Genomic DNA, 26,814 nt, shown 5'->3' with positions numbered 1-26,814 from the left:
CCAAATGCCCACTGGGTTCATTAAGCAACAGCAAATCCCAGATCTAAAGTGCTGCTGTTTTCATCCTGCTCTGAATGAATTTGTTCATTCAGGACACTCAGGACTTCCTTGGTTTTCCCTACTCTGAGCAGAAAAATCACAGCAGGAACAAACCTCACGGCCTCTTCCTCTTCCTGCTCCCACCTGAGCCACAGGACAACCTGTCATCCTGCAGGAGCTGTGCCACAGCTGAGCTGCCAGATCACAGACAGCAGAGGGGAAGATCCCTCCGTGCTGCAGCCCAGGCTCTGGGTCTCTAGAGATGCCCTTATCCCATTTGGGAAGGAAAACAGGAATGTAAGGAGGAGTTACCATTTGATCTCACACTTGTCTGGGCACTTCACTCCTGCAATTTTGGTATTTCTCCTTAGCTGGGCATGTTTTAGGTTCCATAACTAACAAGACTGATGAGCAAATGTACCTTAATAGGTAAATTCTACATCTGACATTCCTTTACAGACTGAGGACAGGTTTGGAACAGAAAAAAGAATTGTAATTTAGGATACTCCACTGCAATAGTAATATTCATGTAAGGTAGATTTGCAAGTATTCAGAGACTCCTAAATATAGAATAGATCAGCTATATGAAACTAAGTACAGAATTCAACACATTTTGATGCAAAAATGCATCAAAATAATTCTACCAGGATAATGCAGCTACTTTTTGGGATGGCAAAGTAAATTTAAAGTCCTTAAATACAGGAAATCTCTTTGCAGATAGAGTTAAAAATTACTGTAGTACCTTTAACATTGATCCTGAGCAAATTAACTTCATTTTCCTAAATTGTGCTAAAAGACTGTGTGAAAGTTTTGTTTAATAGATTAGAAATAGTGTTTTATTTTTATCCTAAGTCAGGTGTGTAACTATCCCCACTCAGACGTTCCTGTATTCAGGAGATCTCCTCCACATCTCAGGAGCTGCTCCTTTAGGAAAGGAGAATGAAGAACAGATAACTGGTGTCCAACAAATATCCAACCCTTCTAAATTTCTTCTTACAAGTGGCTAAACACCCCCTCTGCAAAACTGTGAGAACTCTAACAGGATATTTCAGGTTAGCAATGACATTTTTATGTATCAATTCTTAAACTTTATGCTGGTTCAGGATTATGGCTTTTTTGTCATGAACTCTTGGCATATGTCTTATTTTCTTGCAATACCACAGATAGCACTGGGGAGACTGTCCCATTTTCCTTCAGCTACTGAAAAGCAGCAAAAATCAAATATAACCAAGGCTGCACTGAATGCTAAGTCTTTGCCAGAGAGCTGAAACTGTACCTCATGGCTAAGATTTCTGATTAACAGAAAATAACACTTTTAGAAGAAAATTGAATTTATATTTAAAAAAAAAGCAGGGAGAGAGTGTTAAAAAATACATAGATTGCTCAGAAAATAAGGTAAAGCTCATTTATGTCTCATAAAAGACATGATTAGCCATAGTTAACCATTAATTCAGCTGTGCTGCATTAGAACTGCTATTCAAAGTTGGAAAGCATTTAATATTATATATTGCTGCTGCTCAGCCTAAATTGTTTTTTTTCTTGCCCCCCTTTAAATGTACACAATATTACAAATTTAATTTTAAGCTGTTTGAATCAGTCTGTAAAAAAGATTTGATTATACCTGAGTGTTCTGGCCCCAGTTTTTCCATATCTCAGTAATCTTGGCAGTAATTGGCTGATTAGCTCCCTCACACTCCATCTCTGCCTCAGTTTCCATGGTAATGTTACAGGAGCTATTATAGATGAGAACTTCATCTCTTTCCACTTTAGGGCTGAAACGAGAAGGGAGGTTAAATGGGGTGTCATCAATCTTAATGAAATGCAATTATTTTTACTCTTATTAATCATTGAAAGCCATTAGCTTGTGGCAACTCCTGGCCACCATTTGTCAAACTTTGCAAATTTCGGTAATTTTGTTTCCATTCTTTTATTGTTTATTTGTTTTTCCCCCCTTTATCTGCACACACTCAGGATGAAAACACATGCAGTAAATATCTCTCAGTGATGCTTTTCTCCTTCCCCAAACCATCACAAACAGGAACAAATGCCATTCTAGGACCAAGGCAGGCAGATAAGTGCAGACAACAGGGAAGGAATCAGCAGTGTTGGGAGCAAAGATGGACTCCTACAAGGAGTAGGGTTTGTTTGTGTCTCCCCCCTCCCCATCTTACTCACACTTAGCAATGGGGAATGAATAACTTGCAACTCCCCTAGGGCAAGGGGAGAAATTGGAAAAACCACACAACTGGCTAACTGGTCCCTAATTCCAACTGTGAAAAAATGAGCTCATTTAGGGGTTCCAATTCCTGCTACCCAGCTGATTGCAATGATGCTTTGTTGCTAACATTGGAACATTAACTTAGTAAATTAATTAAACTTACTTAACAGCCCAGACTAAGCAGATTCGATATATGTGCCAGTTATACCAGCAGACATTTGCTCTAAAGCCTCCCCTTGCACAGGGGGAAGAAGAAATAGAAAACGTGGCAGGAGAGAAACACTTTTTTTCCTTGGTTCTGCTGCTGACAATTGCTGATTTTGGTAGTGTTTCATTGTGGGGAGCTATAGGATTCAACATATGGTTTGGTGGTGAGCAAAGTGTGGTGCTGGGTTAATGGCTGGACTTGATGATCCCAGAGGTCTTTTCCAAACTAATTCTGTGACTCTTGGCCATTGCTATTTCTTCCTCTCCTCCCCACCCCACCATCAGATTCACACAGGCAAGTTGTGGGAAGGTGAGGAGAAAGGAGTTAGAGCAACACCAGCACAACAACCAGCAACGCAGCCCAGAAATTTCACAGCTTTTCTGAATAGCAAAGAAAGGACAGAGTTCAGTGTTATTTACTCAACAAAACAGAGGATCAGATAGGCAGGATCAGGATATTAAGAGGCCTTCAGGTTCCTGAAAATCCCATATGACAGGATTTTGGTAAAGTGTCTTTGGGATTAGAACCCCAGAATGGTTTGGATGGGAAGGACTTTAAAGCTCATCCAGTTCCATCCCCCTGCCATGGGCAGGGACACCTTCCACTAGCCTAGCTTGCTCCAAGCCCCATCCAAGTTGGCCTTGGACACTTCCAGGGATCCAGGGGCAGCCACAACTTCTCTGGGCACCCTGTGCCAGGACCTCCCCACCCTCACAGGGAACAATCCCTTCCTAATAATTTTCAAAATCTACCTTCTATCAGTTTGAAGCCATTCCCCTTTTGCTCCAGGCACTTGTCCAGAGTCCCTCTCCAAATCTCATGGCATTGAAAGGTGTTGCAATCCAAGTTTTCCCAGCCTTTCCTCACAGCAGAGCTGCTCCATCCCTGTGATCTTCATCCTGCTTCCTCTGGATTTGCTCCAACATCTCCAAACCCTTCCTGTGCTGGGGACCCCAAAGCTGGACACTGTTCCAGGGGGGGTCTCATGAGAGAGGAGTAGAGGAGGTGAAGCACCTCCTTAGCCCAAAGCTCTCCCAGAATTGACCCAATTGGAAAGCCAAGGGTCAGAGCTTTATTGGGAGGGTGATGATCAGAGTGGTTTGATGACCCTGACGATTTAAAAATTCCCTGCTGGATGCAGCAGCTCACTCTGCAAACAAAGCCCTGCTCTGACCTGCATTGAGGAGCTGTTTGTTGGTTAAAGTGGTAAAGGAATCAGCCACATCAGAAATCACACAATACTAAAAAAAAAAAAAAAAAGCCTTTGCAAGTTGCTGAACCCTTTTAACAACAATTTTTTTTATTTTTATATTTAAATAAACTTTTACCTCTTCTGTGTCAATAATCAAAAGCCAGCCTTGGGGAACTGTTCTTGCTTTTGATAGCAACACTTTGAGAATTGATCTTGTCCTGTACAATAATTCAGTGGACTGGGCTGTCTTTCAAGACTGCAAAGTACTTTTAAAAGCTCCAAGAAAAAATTGCATCTTTTAAATAACCAACCGTTTTAAAGGCAGAAGGGGGTGGTGGTCAGCTGGATACAGGGCATGGACACAATTTCCCAGACATCCAAGTCAATACAAGGACCTTTGAGTGGTTTTCACAGGGGTTTTTTTTGTTGGTTTTTTTTTTTTTTTCAAAAAGTAAATATGCTTTGCTTGTAAGAAGAATCAGTTCCTTTCTGATCTCATGCAAGCACATACTAAAATACTGTTAACAAATTGCAATGTTTAAAGGAAATGCAAGAAAATGAGTGTATTGTTAAATGGAATTCAGGAATGTACTTTGATACAAGTGTTGTTAATGGCAAAACCTACAACTCTTTTAAGGAAAATGATTTTGCCATTATGAGCTGATAAAGGATGGGCTGTGGTTCAAACTACATAAAGAAAATATTTATTTAAACCACTGAAAAACATTGTTCAGGTGGCTGCCCCAACACTGAAAGTGTCCAAGGCCAGGCTGGATGTGGCTTGAAGCAATCTGGGATAGTGGAAGCTGTCCCTGCTCATGGCAGGGGGTGGAATGAGATGAGATTTAAGGTCCTTTCAAACCCAAGCTATTCTGTAATTCTATAAAATTAGTAAGAAAACCAGGAGAAATTCAATGTGCACTTAAACCAGGAATTACTTCAGTAGTTTTGTCCCCAACCTGGGACAAATATCTTAACCTTGAGCATTTGCACAGAACTAAAATTTATACATATTTTTTATTATTATTATTTACTATTATTAATTAAAGCAAGCAATAAGTATTATATCTCGAATCCTCAAAATAGTTCTTTTTTGGTGGAAACATTTAAATTTTCTAAGACTTTCCTGCAAATTCCATTAATACTTTAAAATTAAATATTTTTCTGAACTGAAATGTGGAAAACAATTTTCAGAAGTTCTGAAATAAGTTAATTTGTGTGATTCAACATCTCAGTTTTTTTCCTTCTATTTCTTCTAAGATTTCTCAAATCAGGAAACCTTTTTGAAAACAACCTTTGCCCCTACTTTCCTTTAGCAAGGAATAAACTTCCTTTTAATTTAGAGATAATCTCACTAGAAAAAAATCAGCCCAAGTCTTAATTTTCAACTAAAAGATAAGCATAAGCACAATAGGGTGAAAAGTTAAGACAATAAGAAGGATTTTGAAAAAATAGGAAAAATAGAAAAATAGTAGGTAAAAAAAGTTGATTGATTTGATTCAGAAATCCCTCCCTGATAGGATTCCCAGGAGGAATAATAAATTCTGTCTCTGGGGCATTCACAGTTAAATTGGACTAAAAAACACAGTGAAAATAATAAGCAAACAGTCAGTAAAATGACTTTGTGACTTTCTGCACAGTGGAAGCCCAAACCAAAAAAAGGAGAAAGAAAAAAAGTCATTATAGGATATTATTATTATTATCATCATCATGTCGTTGAAGATGCATTTTTTTATCAGTGAAGAACAGAGCACAATTTTGATATCCAGGCAAAAACAAGCAAAAAAGAAACACATATTGGGTTGTTCTGCTCCTCTCAAGTTTGTTGGTTTTCTGGATTGGGGTTACACTGATGTGAGGAAAAGCAAAGCAAAGTTCAACCAGACAAGGCAATGCTCCTGGAGTTTCTTGATGGGAAACAAGTCATTCTGGGAGCAGTAGAACTGATTATATTATTTAAATTTCACTTTCTTTCCCCCCCTTCTAAGTCTCCTTACTTTTGTGTTCTTCAAAAGATCTGTCCTCCCCATCTCCTGGGACCTTACAGGATATTACCAATGCATAGTGTGGCTTTGGACACATATCCAGTTGTAAAGATTAGGGCAGAATTCTGCCCTCTGTCTCCTCAGCAGGAAAATAATTTCTTTCTGCCTACCACTGATTTTCTCAAAACTGGGAAGAATGTTCTTTAAAAGTCCAGGCCTGATAAAATCTAGATCCAATTTTAAAAACTGGTAAGAAAGAAGTGACAGACCCACAGAGAGGTGTCACAGCTGTGTAAACTTTTTAAAAATTAATTTTAGTTGGAAACTCCTATATTTATATTTTTATACAGTAAATGACAGTTGGGGGTTTTGGTTTTTTTTTTCCCAATTCAGGTTATCCAGAGCTCCCTCTGGTGAATCAACACCAGGTATGATGCAAGGACCAGGTCAGGATGAGGATCAAATCTCTGCAACTTCATTGAAATACTTGAACCATGGCAAGATGCAGCAGCCAGAATTTTGTTCACCACGTACAGCGGATCATGAGCAATGCATTACAATGCTGTTCTAATTCTCTCTTTACTAAATAACTTCTAAAAAGTTTTGTTCGACTTGTTCCAGTATCTAAAGGGGAGTTACAAGAAGCCTGGAAAGGAACTTTTAAGAAGGGCATGGAGTGACAGGACAAGGGGGAGTGGCTCCATATTGGAGGAGGGGAGATTTGGATTAGAGATTAGGAAGAAATTCTTCCATGTGGGGGTGTTGAGGCACTGGCACAGGTTGCCCAGAGAAGCTGTGGCTGCCCCTGGATCCTGGAAGTGTCCAAAGCCAGGTTAGACAGGGCTTGGAGCAACCTGGAATGGTGAAAAGTGTCTTTGCCCATGGGGCTGGAACAAGATAACCTTTGAGGTCCCTTCCAAACCAAATCCTTTAATTATTCACCTGTTTATTCCTTAGTTCAGACATCTCACTTACTCCTAGAAGTAAATGCTCAGCAGGAATAAATCCTCACTGCTCCATCAAAGACAACAGTTCCAAGTTATACTCCGGGATAGCTTGGCCTTGGATTTGCAAAGCATAAGCACTCTTGTACACCCTGCTCAATTTACTCAATGACATTTTACTCATTAGAGTGCTTAGAGAAAGGCAAAGGTAGTCGGGGCGGGGGGGGGGGGGCAGGAAAAAAAAAAAAGAGAAAAAAGAAAGAAGGAAAAAAAAAAGAAAAAAACAACAGAAAAAAAGAAGACTTCTGCTTTTCATAATGCCTAATCTTTTTTCCCATTGGCATCCACCAGATGTTGCTTTGGATCAGAAGATAAATATTAAAACCTAAGAAGGAACAAAGCAGGCTGTTTACGAGATGGATTTTCTGATATGTCTCAAACACTTTAAAAAGGCAGGAGGGAAGCGGGGGGGGGGGGGGGGGGCTGGAGATGCTTTGATAGGCACAGGGATTGAATTCCACAACCCAGCGGAGCTCTCTAGTGGTCTCAAGGCTAAACAGCTCTATTGGCATCAATGTGAGAATTAAGAATTTGTTCCTCAGTCCATCATTTGGAACAACTCTGCAAAAGGTGGAAAGCCATGGAGGGGGATGTAAATTGTGGGTGGATGGAGAGGCAGCACTAACCTGGCAAGGAGTCCAGCAAAATGCCCCTGGAGCAGGGTGTCCCCACAGATGTAGAAGTAAGACACAGATCCTCTCTGCTGGGAGGTGCCCACCATGACTTGGATGTCACATTCAATGAAGGTGGCTCTGTCCTCTTGGCAGTTGGCAGAAGAATGTGTCAGACCACAGAGAGTGGCCAGAGAGGCTGCAAGACAGGAGAGGGAAAAATAACCCAAAGCAGCCAAAGCACCACTGACATTGAGTGTATTTTAGCTACTGAGAGGTGTCATTGCAGGAGGAATCTCTGCCCATGGAACTAAATTAACTTTAAGGTCCTTTCCAATCCAATCCATTCCATCATCCTTGGGCTCCTGATGTGCACCCAGCCTCTCTTTAGGTGCATCCTTTTCAAGGATAATTAGATTTCCATGCAGCTCCTTCAGCCCCATTTGCTTTGTGTGAGCAAAATGTAACCTCCTTTGTGCCCTGAGCACCAGGATGGTCTTTGGGATCAAAATTCTCTGTCCAGAAGGAGATGACATAAGGGATTAAATACAAGCATGGACATTTCTTCTGGGAGAGCTGGAACATGGTTTATAGTTCAGGAATATGGCACAAAACTTTTACCAAGGAGATGTGGCAACTTAATATATATGACAAGTTTGGAACCCAGAAAGAGTTTTTGATGAAACTTTGACACAGCTTGGAGGGCTCCTGGGGAACTGGCGGGAACTGGGATCTCCCACCTTGCTTTATAGCTGAGTATGACTTGAGATATGGTCCAAGTCTGCCTCCATGGATTAGGTAAAAATTGTAATGGGAGCAGCTATTTTGAGGTTTATTTAAAGAGCAAGTGGTGTGAACATCTGGAATATTTTTTTTTTCATGGAAATGCTTGTTCAGCACTGGAATGCAATGCCCTGGGAGGTGGTGGAGTCACCAACCCTGGAAGTGTCCAAGGAACATCTGGACATGGCACTCAATGCTTTGGTCTGGGTGACATGGTGGGGATCAGTCACAGGTTGGACTCGATGATCTTGGAGGTTTTTTTCCAACCTAAGTGATTCAGTGTGATTCTGTCAGAAGAAATTATATTTTCTTATTCTAAATTCAGACAAAAAATGCTAAAAAAAAAGTATTATGAACTGTCACTGAAGTTCAGATTCAGTTGAAATATTTGGGTTTAACAATTTTAGACAGGAGTCCTTTAAGCATTAAACCATGACAGACATTAAATCTGCTTCTCTCAAAGCTCTGATTTTTGAAGAATATTAATTAATCCTGAACTAACCAAACAGTTGTAATGAACTGCTGAAAAGGTCTGTGGACAAAATAACAGACTGCACTGTAGCATTCAAGAGTATTCTTTAAACATCAGGGATCCAACCAATGGGAATTCATCAAGAAAGGGTTTTTTTCCTATTTGCTTTTTTAAGTTCCAATTTGTTCAAAAGGTACCTTGTTATCTGGGGAAGTGTCATAGTCAATGAATGTCTTGTCTCCTAAGCGATCCTAAAAAAAATGGGGCTTAAAATTGTAAAAATATGAAAGTGTTCTATTTCCCATATTAAAATATTTAGCACATTTTGCTAAAGCTTACTATTTCATATGGGGTATTTCTGAAGAGTTTATAACTCTTTAATGTTTCAGGTATTTTTGAAATATTAAAACCTATCCGTTCATCTGCTCTGAACTTTAGAGAGAGAGTTTACAATTCTTCTCTATTTTTCTTATCTGGATTTAGAATAAGAAAATAAAGAGACCCACATACTCGCAAATTTTGCAATATGCTTAATGCCTTTCCTTCCCAAAATCCAAGGGTAATTTTCTTGCTTGGTACCCAGAGTCAAACACAAGCCCTGCCTTGAAAACCTACATCTAAGATAAGTAATAGGCAGAGAAGCCTAAAAGAATGATAGCTAGATTTTGCTTTTATTGTCCAAAAATTCTATCTAGTGCTACTTCAGGTATTCTATGACAACAAAACCTTTGTCTTTCCTGATGTTCTGAGGACATCTTAAGCAGCACTAAATATCTGTGTTTTGACTAATAAATAGCATCCAAGAGGACCAAATTCCGCAAAGATTTTGCATTTGCAACAACCTGGAGTAGAACCAATTCATTACAGGAAGGTTTTGGTATTTTTGTGGTCTTGAAAAGAACATGGCAGAGTTTTCTTATGTGGAAAACCACCCAAACTCTATTTTGGGATGGATGTTGGACATTACTCACAGAATGTCAGGGCTGTTTTCCTCAACATTTTGCTGCTGTCAAAGAACTTGCCTGGCTCATGCAGGTCACCGGAAGGTGTTTCCTGCACAGCCCTGAGAGTTCAGCACAAGAACAGTCTGGCATTTCTTAAACAACTCCAAAATGTGGAAATTGGGCATTTCTGCTGTGCTGCTCCAATGCCATCACCCCAAAATTATCATGCCTGTAGGAACAGGCATTATTTCAGCCATCTTATCAATGGCTGAAATGATTTTTAACACAAACCAGGCTAGCAAAGGTATTAATTTATAAAACCTAAGTTTTAGAATATGGCTACAAAGGATTGCAAAGATATCAGATGAAGCAAAATCCAAGCAAACCCTACCTAATCTGTACACCCCAGAATCAAATTTAGAATTGCTTTCTCTCTCTCAGGTGGAAGGAGGGGAAAATCTCACTGCCTCACCTCACATCTCCTGTCCATCAGATGGAGATATCACTTTTAGAGGTGATGCTCTTGTCCCATCCCATTCCTTCCTTGGGGCTCTCCAAGATCCTCCTGTTTCTTTCCTCTCAGAGGTTTTAATGTCTTTATTCATTTAGGAGGAAGTCTTGGCCTTTCCCTTCCCATTCTTCAGACCATGAAACACAAATTGCCTTTGGTATTGTTGGTGGCATTATCTCCTACCACTACAGTCACAGAAAATATCAACTAAATATTTCAACACACTTTTGGCACATCCTAAAAGGATATTCTGCCCATTCTAGGACACAATTCTTCTCCCTGCTTAATTGGTTAGTGCTCAAACCCCAGAATGAAGCTGCTTTAGGCTTTATACTCCCTATAAAGATCAAACCTGCAATCCCATTTGTGGGATGAATGCTCTCAGCTCATTACAGCTTCTCTTTTGAGATCAGACACTACGGCAGCCAAATCTCTGTGTGGTGGTAATGGCATAGGGACTGACTACCCCCAGCCCTGGCTTTGAGGGATCCCAGCTTAATCCAGGATCTGGGATGCTCAGCACAAGGGCTTTGTTCTGGGTCACTGTTTAATAACCACTGCAGGACTTGTGATGAGGCTCAAACCTACAGGAGGCTCTGAGGGCAGCTGGGGATTGATTGAAGAACTGCCCAAGGAGTCCCAGTGCCAAAACTCACATCCCTGGTTATCCACCCCTCACAAAATGGACTGTGGAGCAGCAACATGTGCTTAGCAGGGAAGACAAAGAATTTAAAAAAAAAAAAAAGTTAATAAAAGGGAGAGGAGAAAGAGACCTGTTAAGGTCATTGAGTCCAACCTTTGCCTGTGAAGAATTGCTCCCTGTGAGACATTCATTTCATAGAGACAGGTTTCAGAAGTCCCAAGAGGCGGCTTTCAAGCACTTATTCCACTGCCTGATAGATCTTACTGTCAGAACATTCCTACCATGTAATTAATATGCTTTATTTCCCCCTCTTAGCTTCATTTCTGGATTTGAAAGGTAGAAGGAACCATTTGGATCCTTCAGTTTGATCTCCACAATAAACATCAGTGGCCCTTGTTTCACCTGAGGTCCCAGTTGCCACAACACCACAACAGACCCTCTTCATATCTTCTGCATCTGCTCATACAAATCCCCAAAATTTCCTTGTCTAGTCCCCATTGTCCTGGCTCAGTGCATCTCCTTGTTAGAACCAAAACTCATTCCTCTCTCCAGTCTTGCCCCATTCAAAGAGCTCCACCAAGCCACATCCTTTTAAACCAGTCTTATTCCTAGCCTCTAATCTAAATCCTCCTCCCTAAACATGCACTTTTACCAGGAGAGTCTGATTAATGGCAGCTCCAGAACCTCCAACAAAGATCTGTCTCATCAAAACCCTTAAGTCAGACCTGTTATTCCAAGCATGCTGATGCAACCAGGAAAATCAGGCCAGCTTTTTTACTCTGATTTTTACTCTTATCAGTTCACCTCCTTTTAAAGGTGCCTTCCTTACCTTCACCTTAATGTAAAACATAAAATCTCAGGGATTGGTTTACTGGCAAAATTATATACGGTATTTACCCTAATAGCACCTTACAGGAATAATCAAGTATTTTCTCACCTGTCTCAAGCTTCCTGACAGTTTTTCTCATCTTTCACAGGAGCACAACTCAGTCCCACAAACATTAACCACATGTTCTGTAAATTTAACCTGAGCTGAACAGAATCTACAACTGCATTTTCACTCATACAATGGCACAAACAAAGCAAGAACCAGAGAAGGGGAGAGCTTTCAGGATTATAGAATAATTTTGGTTAGAAAAGACGTCTAAGATTGAGTGAAACCATTCTCCCAGCACTGCCAAACACATCACTAAATCATGTCCCCAAGTGCCAGATCTACATGGCTTTTGAACCCTTCCAGGCATGGTGATCAAGCCGGTTATATCTTTACCTTTAAAGACTCATGGGTTAATTTGGGTATTTTTCTTTTGGTTTTGTTTTTCCTTAAAGGCAGTGAGGTTTTGTTAATTTTATTTGATTTTGTTAATTTTTTTTAAGCTTTAAGGCTGAAAATCAAATTTTAGCTCTGTTCTGAATTGATTTTTCTGCATCTTGCAAAAGACAACGGTTTTCATAAAAGAGTCTGGTCCTGCATTCCCATTCCTTGTGCTCTGGGTTGAGGATATCTCAGTAACATGCCCAGCTCTTGCCAGTGATCAAACCAAAACCTCGCTGCGACCCCGCTCAACACCCGTTCCTAAGGAAAGCCCCATGAGGAAGGCTTATGGATGGATCCTGCTGAGCCTGGCAATTCCTCATCTCTTAGAAAACTTCCTGCTCAAAGGGAAAGAAGGAAAGAAGTCACATTTCCTACCTGCAGAGCCTTGCCCTATGGACTGGATCACATGAGAGCCACATGGACCGGTTGGGGATTCCCACATGGACATCTCTAATCTCAAGCAAGCCAGACACAACATGACCCAGCACTTAGAGCCAGGGCAGCCACTGCCACCTGACATCCCACAGTGCCAGAGGAGAGAGGGTTCTGCTTCACAGCCCTCAGGAGCAGAAGAAATGCAGCTTAAACTCTTCACACCAGCCAGTTCGGCGAGCAGAGAAGGGAAAGGTCGGACAAATATCCAACCTGGACACAACACTGAGGGGCCCTGGGGCATCGAAGATCTCCCCTTCCCATTCCTTCACAGTCCTGAATCCCTGGAGTCTCTTTGCCACCTCTCCCATGTGGACAAGGCAGTGCAAGAGAGGTCTGAGCACTGGGTGTGCCAGCACCAAATGGCAAAATTCCCCAGGCTAACAGCACAAAAACCATGAGGTGAGACTGGAGTTACTGCACTTAAATCACCCTAAACGTGTTGAGGAGCACGGTTAAAACCTTAAATACTAAAAAAAAAAAAAAAAAAAAAAAAAAAAAAAAAAAAAAATCCTTAAATCCTTAAATATTAAGCATTAGATTCACTCGTGCCAGATGTAGATGTGCACAAGCTGAATACAGCTGTTTTAGGGAGTACAAAGAGACTGACAAACACAGATTTGAGCAGCCTGCAAAAGGATTTTTATTTTTTTTTTAAGAAAATAAAAACATATATGTTTGTTTGTAAATATCCAATTAACTAATATTTTGCAACACGGCTGGTGAAGCTGGCAAGGCTGCAAAACCCGGAGCAGGAGAAGAGAGGGTGAGGCAAGGCTTCCTTTGCATTTCCTCTCCAGACACACAGCCAGCGATCAGCATTCACTTGCTGACATCTAGTGACAGGAACAAGCATCGGGGTCCTGCCTGGAAGATTGTTTTCCCCAGGCTCCCTCTGCCACCAACCACCCAGTGAGTTCTGAACACAGCCTGGATCAATGTGATTACATTTTAGTATGCTATTCTCCCTGCAATAACCAGGGTGCCCCGTTTTGTGCTTTATTATTTTCCAGCACTCAAGCACCGTGGTTTTTTTCTGTTTAAAATTACAATCTGTTTTGTGGTCTGTGCCTAGGCCTGTTTAAAACAAAGAAAACTGAGCTCTTTCTGCCTTCTTGTTGTCTCTTTTTGAGTGCTTGTGGTTGAGTCCTAAAGCTGTTTTTCTTTCTCCCTTCCATCCTTTTTAGTATTTGTCATGGCACTGGAACTAGAGGACGTTTAAGGTTCCTTCAGCCAAAATATTTCTGGGATTCTATAAAAGGAAGCGTTCAAAAGGACAGGAATAAATTTAGAATTTGGGAGTAAGTGAGGCTGAAAGAGAGCACCTGGATGCCTCTTGTCCCAGCCCTTGCTCAAAAGAATGTTAAATTTCATGGTGGGGTGGCTTCTTGGCAAATAATTTATCCAACTTCTATTTTGGAGGATGGATATTCCACACACCTTTGATCAAACCCATATGAATTTACCTTGATGGACACTCTAACTTTGCCACCTTTTTTTCACACCCACAAAGAATAAGAGGTCATGGATCTCTGGTCACCTGCATACTGGATGTCTGGACAGCCTCAGAACAGCAAATATTTCTGCAGATCTCCAGATCTTCTCCAACTTCACAGCTTTGAAGGGGCTGAAATATTAACCTTCTGAATCTTGGAATCCCTGAATCACAGCACCATTTAGGTTGGAAAAGGTCTCCAAGAGTGCAGAGTCCAAGCTTTGACTGCTCCTCATCTTGTCACCCAGACCAGAGCACTGAGAGCCACATCCAGTCATTCCTTGGACAACTCCAGGGATGGGGACTCCACCAAGGAGTCAAACACCAAGGTGAATTTCCATGTTTAGAATTTGGGGAATGGTACATGGCTCAGAGCTGAGACTTAAAAGCCTTAAATTCTGCCTTTTGCAGATCTGAGAAGCCTAATTCTGAGCCTTCCGTAGGAAAAGGAGGGAATGTATCTTGTCCCAGAAAATGCTCGTTTTGAAGAGTTAGTTCCAAAATTCAGGCAGGGTTATTTCTCTCAAAGAGAGATGTGGAGATCATCATGTCTCTCTCCAGTTAAGGAGGATGCTCTGGTCATGATGGATGATCCCATCCTCCTCTCAAGGAAGTCAAATCCTTATCTCCAGCTTCCCAAAGGTATGAACTGGCCATGGTCTGTCATTTGTTCACCCTTCCAGTCATTCAACCTTTTCCTTCTACACCTTTACTCCACCGAGGCCATCCTACCACGTAACCAAAACACAAAATCTGTGTGGCTACAGAATCAAAGAATTGTTAAGGTTGGAAAAGATCTTTAAGATAATCATGTCCCACCATCATCTCTCCAACACTATGTTCACCACTAAACCCTGTCCTCAAGTGCCACATCCACACATATTTTTTAACACTTTCAGGAATGATGACTCCACTGCTTCCTTGCCCACCGTCTTCCAAAGCTTGAAAACACTTTATGTGAAAAAAGTTTTCTAATATCTAAACTGAAACTTGCCTGATGCAACTTGAGACAGTTTCCTCAGAAGAAAAGGCCTTTAAGAGAGTTTAATTCATTAAGATGATTATGATGGCTAAGAGTTGCTTGGGTACCCAACCCTGCAGTCCATATGCATGTCTTACATGGAGAGTTTCCCAAGGAAAAACTGCTGTGAGGAAACAATGTCATGCAAGTGTGGCCACAGGCACATGCTGGATCTAGTCCAATGTCCATGGCCACTGACACAAAAATTCACCCTGACACCATCTGTCCTCAGACTGAGTTCAAAAAACAGAATTCATATCTTCATGGAATTATTACAGTTGGAAAAGACCTACAAGATCATCAAGTCCAAACTTTGTCAGTGCTCTGTTAATTCCTTTTCTCTCTCCAGGGCTGCTCCTTGTTCCCCTGGGATGAGATACACTAGGACTCCCCATTTTGGGTAAAAGGTTTAGCGGATATTTTTATCACAATGACAGTTTCTGAGTTTTAACTGACCTTGTAGGCGTGGGGCAAGGCAGCTCAGCTCAGTCACTGTCATGTTGCCCAGGAGTTCACAGCTGGTGCCACAGACTGTGACCCAAGTCTTTCCTGGGGAAAATCCAGTTCCACGCAGGTAAACTTGTCCTCCATTCAAGCCACCTTAGAAAAGAACAGAAAATGGGATTTAAGACGGAGCCTGATAGCTAGCTCTCAACAAAAGGTTTTTTTCTTAATTCATAATTTTTGCTTTCATGACAAAAAGCCCACATCACTGCAGTGCCTCACACAAAACCCTGTGGAGGAGCTGCAGCAACCCTCCATGACTTACCCCAGTTGTGACGTGCAGCTGTGACTGTCAGATGAGAAATGAACATCAGGCTGGAGGAAGCCCATCCCCTGGGAATATCCAGGCCCAGCACAGGGTACTCGCCCACAGGGAGCAGAGGAGCTGTGCATTGCAACACGGAGTGACTGATGGTGATGTTGCTGCAAGGAAAATCTCCAGTAAACACCTGGATAATGTCCACCTCTGTGACCTGTGATACTGTCAAAGTTAAAAGGAGACCAGTGGAAACAAGTGAAAGGAAAGCTGGGGTAAATTCCTCACTGTAACTTATTGTTCCAAGGTAATAGGACTGCCCGTCTACTTTCAGACTCAGAGCCCTCGTGCCTTTCCCCGGAGGCACCGTGCACTGGATGAACACACAGGTGATGTTGAGAACAAAGCAAGGGTGATGGTCTATGAGGACTGAAGTCATCCTCTTTCCCTTCAGAGCCAACCCAGCTAAGCTGAGCAGGCCTCCCCCATTGGTGCTGAAATCCCGTGGGTAAAACTGGTACACCCAAGGCAGGATGGTGAGAAGGTTGGATGTCCCTCTGAAACAAGCACGGCCACTTTTCCCGCTGGATATGGAAATGTTGTGTTCCCCTGGGTCCAGGCAGGCTGTCTGGCACTTGATGATGGTCTCGTTCCAAAACGTCACCTTGCAGCCAGAGCTGTTATCCACATGTACCACGGGGCTGTCACCCTGCCATGCCAGCCTCTGTCCTTTGATTGTCATGTGGGTGGATGTCCCGTTGGTCTTCCAGGTCACCAGATGTACCAGAGGGGTCCAGTGCTCCTGAAGGTGGAGTGTACAGCCCCCAAGGCACACACTGCGGACCCCATTGACAACCACAGTGACACTGAGAGCCCGAGATGCCTCAGCCAGCCAGTGAGGGTGCAAAGGGTGAGCCCCTGGAAGGACAACACAGCTGATGGAGTCATTGTCAGACTTCTGGATCTCACAGGAGTAATTACTCTCCAGGCTGACTTGTGTCAAATTCCTCCTGGATTTCAAAGCAATACCAATTATAGTGAGCAACATCCCACCACAGATTGATCCTTGTGATGGGAATATGGAGGTTATCTGTGGAGTTATTGTGAGGGACTGCTGCCTTGCTGTCACTTGAGCATATCCCAGCTGCCTCTGGATGACCTGGATGGGGAAAGTCCCAGGTTCCAGGTTGTTCAGTGGCAAAGAGCACTGATAAGACGTTGCAGACTGGCTGCCCCATTGCAACTCCAGCTGACACTCACTGTGTCCAAGTCTAGCCACAGATCCAGTGATGTTTATTCCCTGAATGCTCAAGAGCAGGCTGCCATCTGTGATTTCTGTTTCAACAGCAGTAACGAGGGGAGTCAAAGCTCTTTGGTAGTTAAAGGTGGTGGTGGTGGTCCTATTTGCAAAGAGAGCTTGTTGAAATGACCCACTGCTGATGGCTACATTTACTCTGACAGAGATGTCACGTGAATCTTCATTAGACAAATTAGCAGCTGGTGGGGTCAGGCACCAAACTGTCTCTTCTTCCAGGTGAGTAACTGTACAGGTTTGATTGTCCATTGACACAGAAACCAGGGCAAGATTTTGGCTAAAGCCCACCCCAGAGATTGTGAGCAGTGTTCCACCTAGGAGCAAAGCAAAATAAGGAAGAAGGGTATTTAATGCAGAAGAGGAATTCAATACTATCTCTGAACCATCTCAAAGCACTATCTTTAAGGTCCCTTCCAACACAAATCTTTTATGATAAAGCTGATAAGCATGACAGGCTGAAGGAAAGAAATAAAATCCTTTTTTTTTTGGACAAGACAGCTAGAAACAATAGCAGCCATACATCAGGATAATCCCACGTGGACAAGAGGCTAAGGGAACGAGTAGTCAGGGATCTTTGTGGCAGTAAATGACTGTAGAAAGCCATCACAGAAATGGAAAAAGCTGCTGTGAAAGACCCCTGAGAGTAAACAGAGGCTGAATTCTTCATGGAATGGGACTGTCCCCACAGGTGAGTGGGGAGGTAGTTTGTTTCCAGTGCCCACAGGGAAGAAGAATGCAATTGTGAATATTTTCAAACTTAGTGTCAGATTTCATAGAATCACCAAATGGTTTGGGTTGTAAGGGGCCTTAAAGACCACCTCCTTCCAAAGCCCTGCCATGGGCAGGGACACCTCCCATTATCCCAGGTTGCTCCAAACCCATCCAAGTTGCTCCTGATTACTTCCAGGGATGGGGCAGCCACAGCTTCTCCAGGCCTCCTGTGCCAGGGCTGCACCACCCTCACAGGGAAAAGCCCACCCAAAGGCTCTGTCCATGTTCCTTTTGTTTGTAGTACTGGTACTCCCAGTGTCCTGCCCTGCTTCAACCTCTTTAACCGTAAAGCCCATTCTCTTCCTTTTCCCATGATCTAGCTGAAAAAATAAGTTGGTTTATGATGAGGTTTCTTTTAAGTGAGCCCAAATCCTTAACCCAGATACACACACAAGTGTTAGAGACAACAAAAGATTACAGCTAAGGGGGAAGGGACTGGTGCTTTTTGCAGCAAAGAGGTTTTAATTCAGCTTAAACCATTCATAAACCCACAACCAAAGGGTTAATCAGTTCTTATTTAATTTTCAATTTACCCTGAAATATAGATAGAAGGGTAAAACTTCTTTATATTTTGTAGTATGGCTTAATCTTCAAAACTGATAGGATTTGCTCTCCAAGCTCTATCCACTCTCTCATCTTTCAAGGCTTGAGCACTTCACAAACTATTGAACTAATCACATACCACAAAGCCTCTGAATTTTTGTGTCTTTAAATGTGTTTTGAGCCTGGGAGAGCAATCTGTGGAGGACCTGAGGTTGTAGCACAAGAATTTCTCTGTCTTCTATAAAAGCATTTCTAAGGCCTCATGTAAAATTCACTACAGGGATTCAACTCTCCTCCACCACCAGCCAAATGACAAAATAAATCAACCACCCCAAATATGCTTTTTGAGATTTAAAGTAAAACTTTTCTTTTTAATTCAGTGATGTTCTGCTCAGAAACACACTTAAATTATTTCCAATGTCTAAAAGCTTAGAACGGCATTAATAAATATTTCCCTTTTGATTAAAATTAACATTGAAAAAGGGGTTTTTTTATTTTGTCCTTTCAACATAACAAAAATGAACATCCCTTTTGGGATCACTTCAAATTATTGTTTGCTTCAAACCACAATTGTACTCTGCTTTCCACCTAACTTTCACATGGAAAACCTTGAAAGATGGGGGCAAAATGACTGAAAGAAACAGCACAGATGAGCCAGGTGTGGGTGTGCTTTGTTTTCCCAACAGGAACATGCAAGGATACATGAGCAAACACTCGGGGAAATCAAATTCAAAGCACAGGGAGCCCTGAGCCAGCCAACCAGATGGAGGGATGCTCACTACAATCCCACATTTCCAGACCGCTGCTGTCTGCCAGTTGATGCCTGCATAATAAAGGGTCACAGATTCAAAACCCCCTCATTTAAACGGATGTGAAATGGGATGCACTTTCCATTCCTGCAGGAAAACTGCCCTTGATCCCTTTAACCTCCATAAGTGACTGCAGATGTACCCATGCTGTTTACCCAGAACAGAGCCACAACACGGCTCGATGCTGAAGATCTCGAAGAGGTACTGGATTAATGGCTCAACCCTGCAAAACACAACCAACACAGAAAGGATTTGGGGCAGTTAGGGCTATTCTTTTATTTTTTCCTTCCTGTTGCAGTGCTTTTCTTTTTTACAACTCCCAGAAAGCCAAGCATTCATCTGGCACATCCCCTTTGTTTGATGTCACAATAACAAGACCACCCAACACCCCAAATTTTTCCATGTGGTTTAGAATCACAGAATGGTTTGGGTTGGAAGGGATCTTAAAGATCAACTCATTCTAACCCCACTGTCCCTGGGAAGGGACACATTTGAGCTAAATCTGTCACGAACACTCTCTTATCAATTGGCAACTTGTGGGCCAAATTTAGTCCAAGTGAATTGCCCATCAAAGGAAGCAAGAATAAGGATTTTTTTGGCAAGCAGACCCCACTGTATCTATGCCCAAGAGAAATGCATTGAAAAGGTATCACAGCTGCCCTCTCTCCTCACTCCCTCCCACCAAAGAATGGAGTACACTGAACAAAAGGAAACCCAGACATGAGCTCCTGAAGCCCACCCAGATAAAGTTACAGCTCTAGTTCTGTCCCATCTACATCTATTTTTCTTCATCACCCTGCTTTCAAAAACATCCCCTTCCCTAAAAAGACAAGTTAGAGAAGGGATCTTCCCAATCCTGCAATCCAGCCCACCAGAGCTCAGAGTCCTCTCCTGGGAATACCCATCTCCTTCCAATCTATCCCTGGAGATGAAGTGATGGTGCTGTTAACAGACTCCAGTACCAAGTGGGATGAATCCCTGTGTGTCATCCCACCAACCACAATTTTTCTCCTTCTGAGGTTCATTAACATTACAAGCATCTTAAGTTGGGTTTTGAGCAATAAAAACACCTCATTTCTCCCCAGTATTTTCATTTCAAGATCACTCCTGGCAGCTGCCATGGCAGAGGAACAAAACTGTGTTGCTTTTGAATACATTCCTATGTCCCAATTTCAGGTCAGCATTCCCCCACATTTTAATTCATTTATATTACATTTATCTAGGCATGAACTTGAAGTGTCACCTTAGGAAATGGAAATATCATCATTTAAAAATTCTCCAAACAAAGCATTTTTGCATTGTTCAAACTAGCTTTTGTTTTTCTGATGAAAAGTGTTTCTTTTCTTCTGCTGTTTTCCTACAGCAGGATTTATCTGCATTTGACCTGAATCTGCGAATACCTTTGATTGCCTGAATATGCATTTTTCATCAAATCAACTGTTTTTTCCTAAAATGTTTCTCTCCTGCCTCCTACTGATCCAAGGGAAGTTAATTAACTAGCATTATCAGTTTGCTGAGTCGGGTTCCACAGATAAATAAATGCCTTGATAATTATTCATAATTTCATACCACACTTCAGCATTCACCTTTAGGTACAGAATTTGTGAAAAACCCAAGCCTTCCTTTTCAGATTAACCCTAAAACACCTAATAGGATGGAGAATGAAACTTCTAAGCCAAATACAGACCTGTTTGAAGTGAGAGCAATGCCATTGATGAGGACAGAAATATTGTACCACCCTGCAGGCAGAGCTGGAAGTGTCACATTAACCCCACACTCTGTCTGCGCCTGGATCTGTGGCCATGAGTCCCCAATTTGGACCTTGACATCTGAGCCCTGGTAGTTGGCAAACTGGGATATTCCAATGTGAAGCTCCTCACCTCCTGCAGAGAAAGGAAGGGAATTTTTTCAGTGTTTCTGGGAATGGCTATTTTAGCACACATGACCATGGCCTGAAGAAGAGTGTAGTCCAATCATGCCAGAATAGTCCAGCCCTGCCCATCAGCCCAAACCCAGCAGTGCTTCTGTGTCCAACTCAATCTCTCCTGCAGAAGGTCACCAGCTATCAGGGCTGTCTTGAGATATCAGCAGAACTTGGTTATGACCACTCTCAGCAACACTCAATACGATAGGATAGGATTCATGTCCCCCTTACCATAAATGTCTGCCCTAAAAATATCTGAACCTGATAAAAACCAAATACAGGGGTTTTTTTAAGCTCTGCAGCTGAGGGGTTCTGGGATTTTTTTTTTTTTTTAATCCCTGATAAACTGTCTATAGCCTGTTTTTCAGAATTATGGACCCATGTAATAATAACAGGAGCCTTCCACAGTAAAATGAAAATTTCCTTGGGTACCTAAAGTCAGATGTGATTGTCATGGTTTAACCCCAGATGTCATTTCAGCCCCACACATCTGCTCTCTCCTTCCCCTGCAGTGGGTGGGGGACAGAATTGGAAGCATAAAAGGGAGAAAATTTGTGGGTGGAGATAAAAATAGTTTAATAGGTAAAGCAAAAGTTATGTGTGCAAAGCAAAATGAGGACTTCATTCTCTGCTTCCCATGGGCAGGCAGGTGTTCAGCCATTCCAGCAGGGCTCCATCACATGGAATGGTGACTTGGGAAGACAAAATGCCATTGCTCTGTCTCCCTCTTCCTTTCTTGGCTTTATAAACTGAACATGAGCAGCTTGGTCTAGGATAATCCCTTGGGTCTGTCGGGATCAGCTGTCCTGGCTGTGTCCCCTCCCAAATCCGTGTCCACCCCCAGCCCATGCACACTGTTTTCAACATGAACTCAAAACACAGCCCCACATGACTCACTACAAAAATAAATAATTCCAGGGAAAACGAGCTCTGCTCCAAAGCACCTTATTTTCAGCAATCATGACTCCCTCTCCTATTTAAGCTGCTCTGTGTCAATCTGTGTTCAGATGATAAAGGATACTTTCCTTTATTAGTGCACATTGCACTAACAGGAAAGGACAAAGCCAAGAGATGAGGGATTTTCATAACTTTAAATTCTTCTGAAATAGTTTAAAAAATAAGGTGGTATCTATCAGTCCAAATAAAGGCATTTTCCCCAATAGCTCTATCAGTGGTCAGTGAAAAGAGACTTTATGCCATGATTCATCCTATTGCAAGACACACAAAAGAGCTGTGGCAAATTCCACCACAGAAACATCTATTTATCTTCAATGACCATGCAAAACATCTAAACATTGAGCACAGGGATGTGTTTAGGAGGTGAAGTTCATCCTCCTGTCTCCCCTGAAAGGATGAAGGAAGGAGGAAGAAGCAGGAGAGCCTGTACAAAGCTTCCCTCACCTACCTGCTCCTCTAAGCAAGTCTTGGAGCTGATACTTTTCAATTCTGCATTCACAAAGACTCAAATAAAGTTTGAAAGCCCGAGAAGTTGAATATGTTAATAACATGAACTCTTTGGACTCTTGGTCAATTGTCAGCTTAATCCCAGATGCCTGGAAGGCATCAGTGTAATTTATTTATTCTTTTTATTATATAGAAGGAAAATTATATTAAAAGACGAAGCCGTGGTGGTTCTGAATAGGAGATTGAACTCAGCCCCACCACAGCTCATGAGACACTGTAACATTAAGGAATTCTTTGCACCTGAGCTGCCCGCGGCTACAAAAACCTCCCCTTGGTGCTGTGGTATCTGAATAATATTCAGATGATAAAGGACGTTTTCTCTTATTTATGCATTCTGGAGTAATAGAAAATGACAAGGGCATTTGGGGAAAAATGAACAGAAATGCTGGGAGTGCACAAGGAATTTTGGCACAGGCAGTCACCTAACCCTGTAAGTCCCCAACAAGTCCAACCGAATTTGGGAGCTGTGGGTAGCTTTGAGGTGTTCACTGGAGAGGTTGCAAAAATAGAGAAAAAGGTCAGATTATTATATTCTTGGAGGAATGGGAATGGGATAGGTAAGAAAACAGGAATATTTCTGTCTTCCTCCCATCTCCTTCCCCACTGTCTCAGATACCACATAACTGGTGTTGGTTTGCCATGCAGAAATGTGCTAAATTTTCCTAAGAGGCTTGTTTGGAAGTGGACATCATTCACTATTTATGCTTTCTATTCCCTACACACAGCCAAAATCTTGAGGGAAATGTGGGGTGAAAAAACACCAAAAAACCCAAACAACCCCAAACAGAAACTTTGAAAATACAGGAATGGCAAAAACTCTGTAAGATCTAATTAGGATTTTGTCCCCATTAATTCTGTGAAGTCTATGTTCATATTCTAAAGTAAAACATCACAAGGTCAAAAAGGAAGGAACAGTTTGGCTTGGAAATGGGAACTAAGAGAAAGAAAAGTTGCCTATCCACTGCTTTCAGTAACCTAAAATGCACATGATGCTCTTTATGGTCGAACCCCTGGGGATCCTGGAGAAGGACACTCTCCAGAGCTCATTTCTCCTGTCATGGATGAATGTGTTACTAAGAAATACAGAATCATTGAATACTCTGAGTTGGAAGGGGCCCACAAGGATCATCAAAGTTCAGCTCCCAACCCTGTACAGGACAGACCTGAGAATCCCACCCTGTACCTGAGAGAGTTGTGCAAACATTAGTTGAGCTCTGGCAGCCTTGGGGCTGTGACCATTCCCTGGGAAGATTGTTTAGTGCCCAACCACCCTCTGAGTGGAAAACCATTTCTTCATACCCAGCCTAAACATTCCTGACACAGCCTCATGCCATTCCATTGTTTCCAGTCACTGCATGAATGGATGGGATCGTTTCAGAGCAGAGTTAGAGAAACCTGACACAAAAGCAGGACTATACTGAACCTCATATCCTGTGGACATCATCCATACCATAGGGCAAGCAACTCATTACCTCATATATGCTAGTGAAAAATCAATTAAAAACCAACCATAACTGACCAGGACTAGCAGAAAATACAGGAACTAAAATTTTAAAGAAAACAAACAAAAAGTGTCAGATCCAACTTTATAGATTTATAAATTCCCTCTGCCCCAGCACCATCAGCACTAGCAACCCTTCTCCAGAAGATGCCCAATATACATCTGCATTTTCACCTGCTATGCCACTTCTGTTCCTGCTCAGGGATACAAGTTCAGGGTTTAAGGAAGGATCATACTGGAACAAATTGGTTACTGTTGTTGACTTGTACCCAAAAATCAGTGTCACATGGACAGCAGCATCCTCTGCCCCCTAGGAAGAGAGAGAAAGAAAATGTCAGAGATAAGAGAGAACCAAATTTAAAAAAAAAAAGTTATTTCCTATGTTCCTGCATCTCCCATACAAAACTCAGGCACATGGCACTGATGAAACTTGCACATACACCAGACTCTACTTAAATATTTACAGTTATGTTGACTTTAAAGAGCATCTACGGGGATTTAGAAACCTTAAAACAACACCAAACTATGCAGATTTGGATTTGCTATATCCATGCAAGTACATTAAACTAGTAAATAAAATTCCAGACTAACTATACAGTTTTTAATTTGTAACATTCTTACTAAATTAAGGAGATTGCTTTTTTCACTGGTTTTCTTATATCTCCTATTCATCTATTTTTAACTAAGCTGGTCTAATCTGTATAGAGTCCACAGTAAACTGCCCACAGACAAGATTTGGCTGAGGGGCTACACTATGCCCTTCCCTGGTGTAGCTCAGGCCAGGAATACATAGGAAGTCACATTGGATTCTGGCTGCTCCCCAAAGTGTGGTTTCTTACCCGAGAAGGAACTTTACATTGAATTCTTGTTGAATTTCTGCCCTCCTCCAAAACTGGGCAAGGCTGGGATCCAAACAACACTGCATTTACCCCTTCCAGATTGGTGCCCTTGAGAGTCACTCTAAGTCCTCCTAAAACAAAGAATTATTCCATGATATTCGACGTGTAGGATGTTTTAATAAACAAATCATTATTTGTTTATAGATGACTACAAAAGCTTCACAGCTGAGCTGATGATGATCTGTTCCACCTTGCTGTGCCTGACTCCCTCTCTTGCACCAGAGATCCTTCTTGCCTTATTTGAATTTGAATTATTTGAATTCTGCTCCACAATACAGGGTGACTGGGGTTTTTTTCTCGGTTTATTTTTTAATGACATACTTATTTAAACCAGCAAGCCCTGGCCTGTGATCTCCCCCTTAGACAGATCCCCAGCCCAAGAAAGAAATAAGGAAGGAAGGAAGAAGCACTAAGAATGGAAAATGAGCTTAACGCAGCAGGTGCTCTCGCAGTTCAAACAGCTGCCAAGCTCCCTGCTGTCAGAAAAGCCTGTAGCATGTGTCTAGGAAACTTGGGATAGAAAGGGGACTTGGCAGGGCTGGAGACTCGGAGTTGTGAGGGAAGTCACGGAGGGATTCGTTCCGTGGAGCGCTGAGCAAGCTCAGCTCTCCTCCGTGCCAGACCGAGCCTCTCCAATCCCACGCGGGATCACGCCCGACACAAGTCAGACTTGGGCTTGATCTTTCTTCAGCGTCCAATTCCATAGAGCCAAGGTGCCCCTTTGCTTTTCCAAGTGATTAAAAGACTCAGGGATATTTCAAAGAGAAACAGGAAAGAGAACAGGAGTGGGCATTAATGGCCATTCTAAGCTGGAGTTTGTGCTTTGGTGCGATTCAAAGAAACTTTCAAAAAAAAAATGAAGTACTTGAATCTTAGAGGTTTTTCTCTAGCTCTCAGCACTGCAGAATTTTAGGATTAGGGCTGGACAGACTGCTCAGACAGGCTAATTAATGCACTGTTTATTTGTATTTATTAGCATTGCTATATTGTAAACCTACTGAGCTTTTATCCCTCTTTTCACACATGATGTAACCAATCTTCTATGTTAGAATAATTATATATTAATGAAAAATTCCCTTGCAAGCTTTCCTGAAATTACCTATTCCTGCTAATTCCTTAAACCACCAGAGAATTATAGAAGTTTAGACTTGATTTCCTGTGGCTGGCAGCAAATCCAGGCCAACAAGAGCAATCAGATACATTAACAGCAAGGTCCTGCTATTCACTGGAACATGGGAGTATCTTTAGAAAGGCATTCCATGCTTCTAGAGTTAGGTCATGGGGATCTCCCAGCATGGCACCACTGAGACCAGGGATATTTTGACAAGGGGGAGCTGAAGCAGTAAAGTACACGGTGCTTTTTTGCCTTTCCATCGTGTAACATTAAATTTGCAGAGTCAGAAAGAGCAAGAAGTGAAAACTGAAGCCGCTTCTAATGAAAGAGTTGTCAGATAAGGAGCTTGAGATTTAGAGTTCAGAATCCATGAGTGTTGTGTAAAGACTGATGCTGTTAAGTTTTGATATCTACATTATATCTATATGCAGTGAAATACTGCCTGTGTGCACTTTACAATGAGATTGAAGAGAGGTATTTGAAATGGGAGAAATTAAAAACACAGATGGAAGCTGTAATTCTTTCCAATTATGAGCATTCCAGGCACATGTAATGTAAGACAGCATTATTCTTGCTTTCTTTTTAATGAGTGACAGATCACTGTAATTGGGAGGAGCAGATTTGCCAGCAAAGGAAAGGAGAAGCAAAGCCCAAGCACTAAAATTTGCCATTGCTGGATTGTTTTAAGAGTCGTTTGGAGGTGTTTGGGTTGTCTATGAATTAAAAGTGATTCTTAAACTTAGTGTGCCATGACCCTCTCATTAGGGAAAAAAATGGTAGTAAAAGAGTCAGAATCATTTTCTTTCTGCATTCCTTGCTGCTTGAAAACAAAGGATAA

General features: G+C 41.9%; 1 protein-coding gene across 1 annotated transcript in view; it reads right to left on the bottom strand.

Moving 5' to 3' along the window:
- The window catches only part of PKHD1 (PKHD1 ciliary IPT domain containing fibrocystin/polyductin), a 244,584-nt gene that overhangs the window by 184,471 nt on the left and 33,299 nt on the right, over window positions 1-26,814 (bottom strand). The window contains exons 28-35 of the mRNA XM_085574415.1: window positions 24,803-24,933; window positions 24,138-24,273; window positions 20,762-20,957; window positions 19,230-19,297; window positions 15,646-17,265; window positions 15,333-15,476; window positions 7,273-7,456; window positions 1,661-1,811 (exon numbers count right to left, since the gene is read on the bottom strand). Of these exons, the coding sequence (XP_085430541.1) occupies window positions 1,661-1,811; window positions 7,273-7,456; window positions 15,333-15,476; window positions 15,646-17,265; window positions 19,230-19,297; window positions 20,762-20,957; window positions 24,138-24,273; window positions 24,803-24,933 (2,630 nt within the window). The remainder of the gene's footprint in view (window positions 1-1,660; window positions 1,812-7,272; window positions 7,457-15,332; window positions 15,477-15,645; window positions 17,266-19,229; window positions 19,298-20,761; window positions 20,958-24,137; window positions 24,274-24,802; window positions 24,934-26,814) is intronic.

Source organism: Lonchura striata, chromosome 3 (assembly GCF_050655825.1).
Source record: "Lonchura striata isolate lonStrDom1 chromosome 3, ASM5065582v1, whole genome shotgun sequence".
Taxonomy (NCBI): domain Eukaryota; kingdom Metazoa; phylum Chordata; class Aves; order Passeriformes; family Estrildidae; genus Lonchura; species Lonchura striata.
The sequence above is the reverse complement of the archived record's forward strand: the minus strand, read 5'-3'. Positions and strand labels throughout refer to the sequence as shown.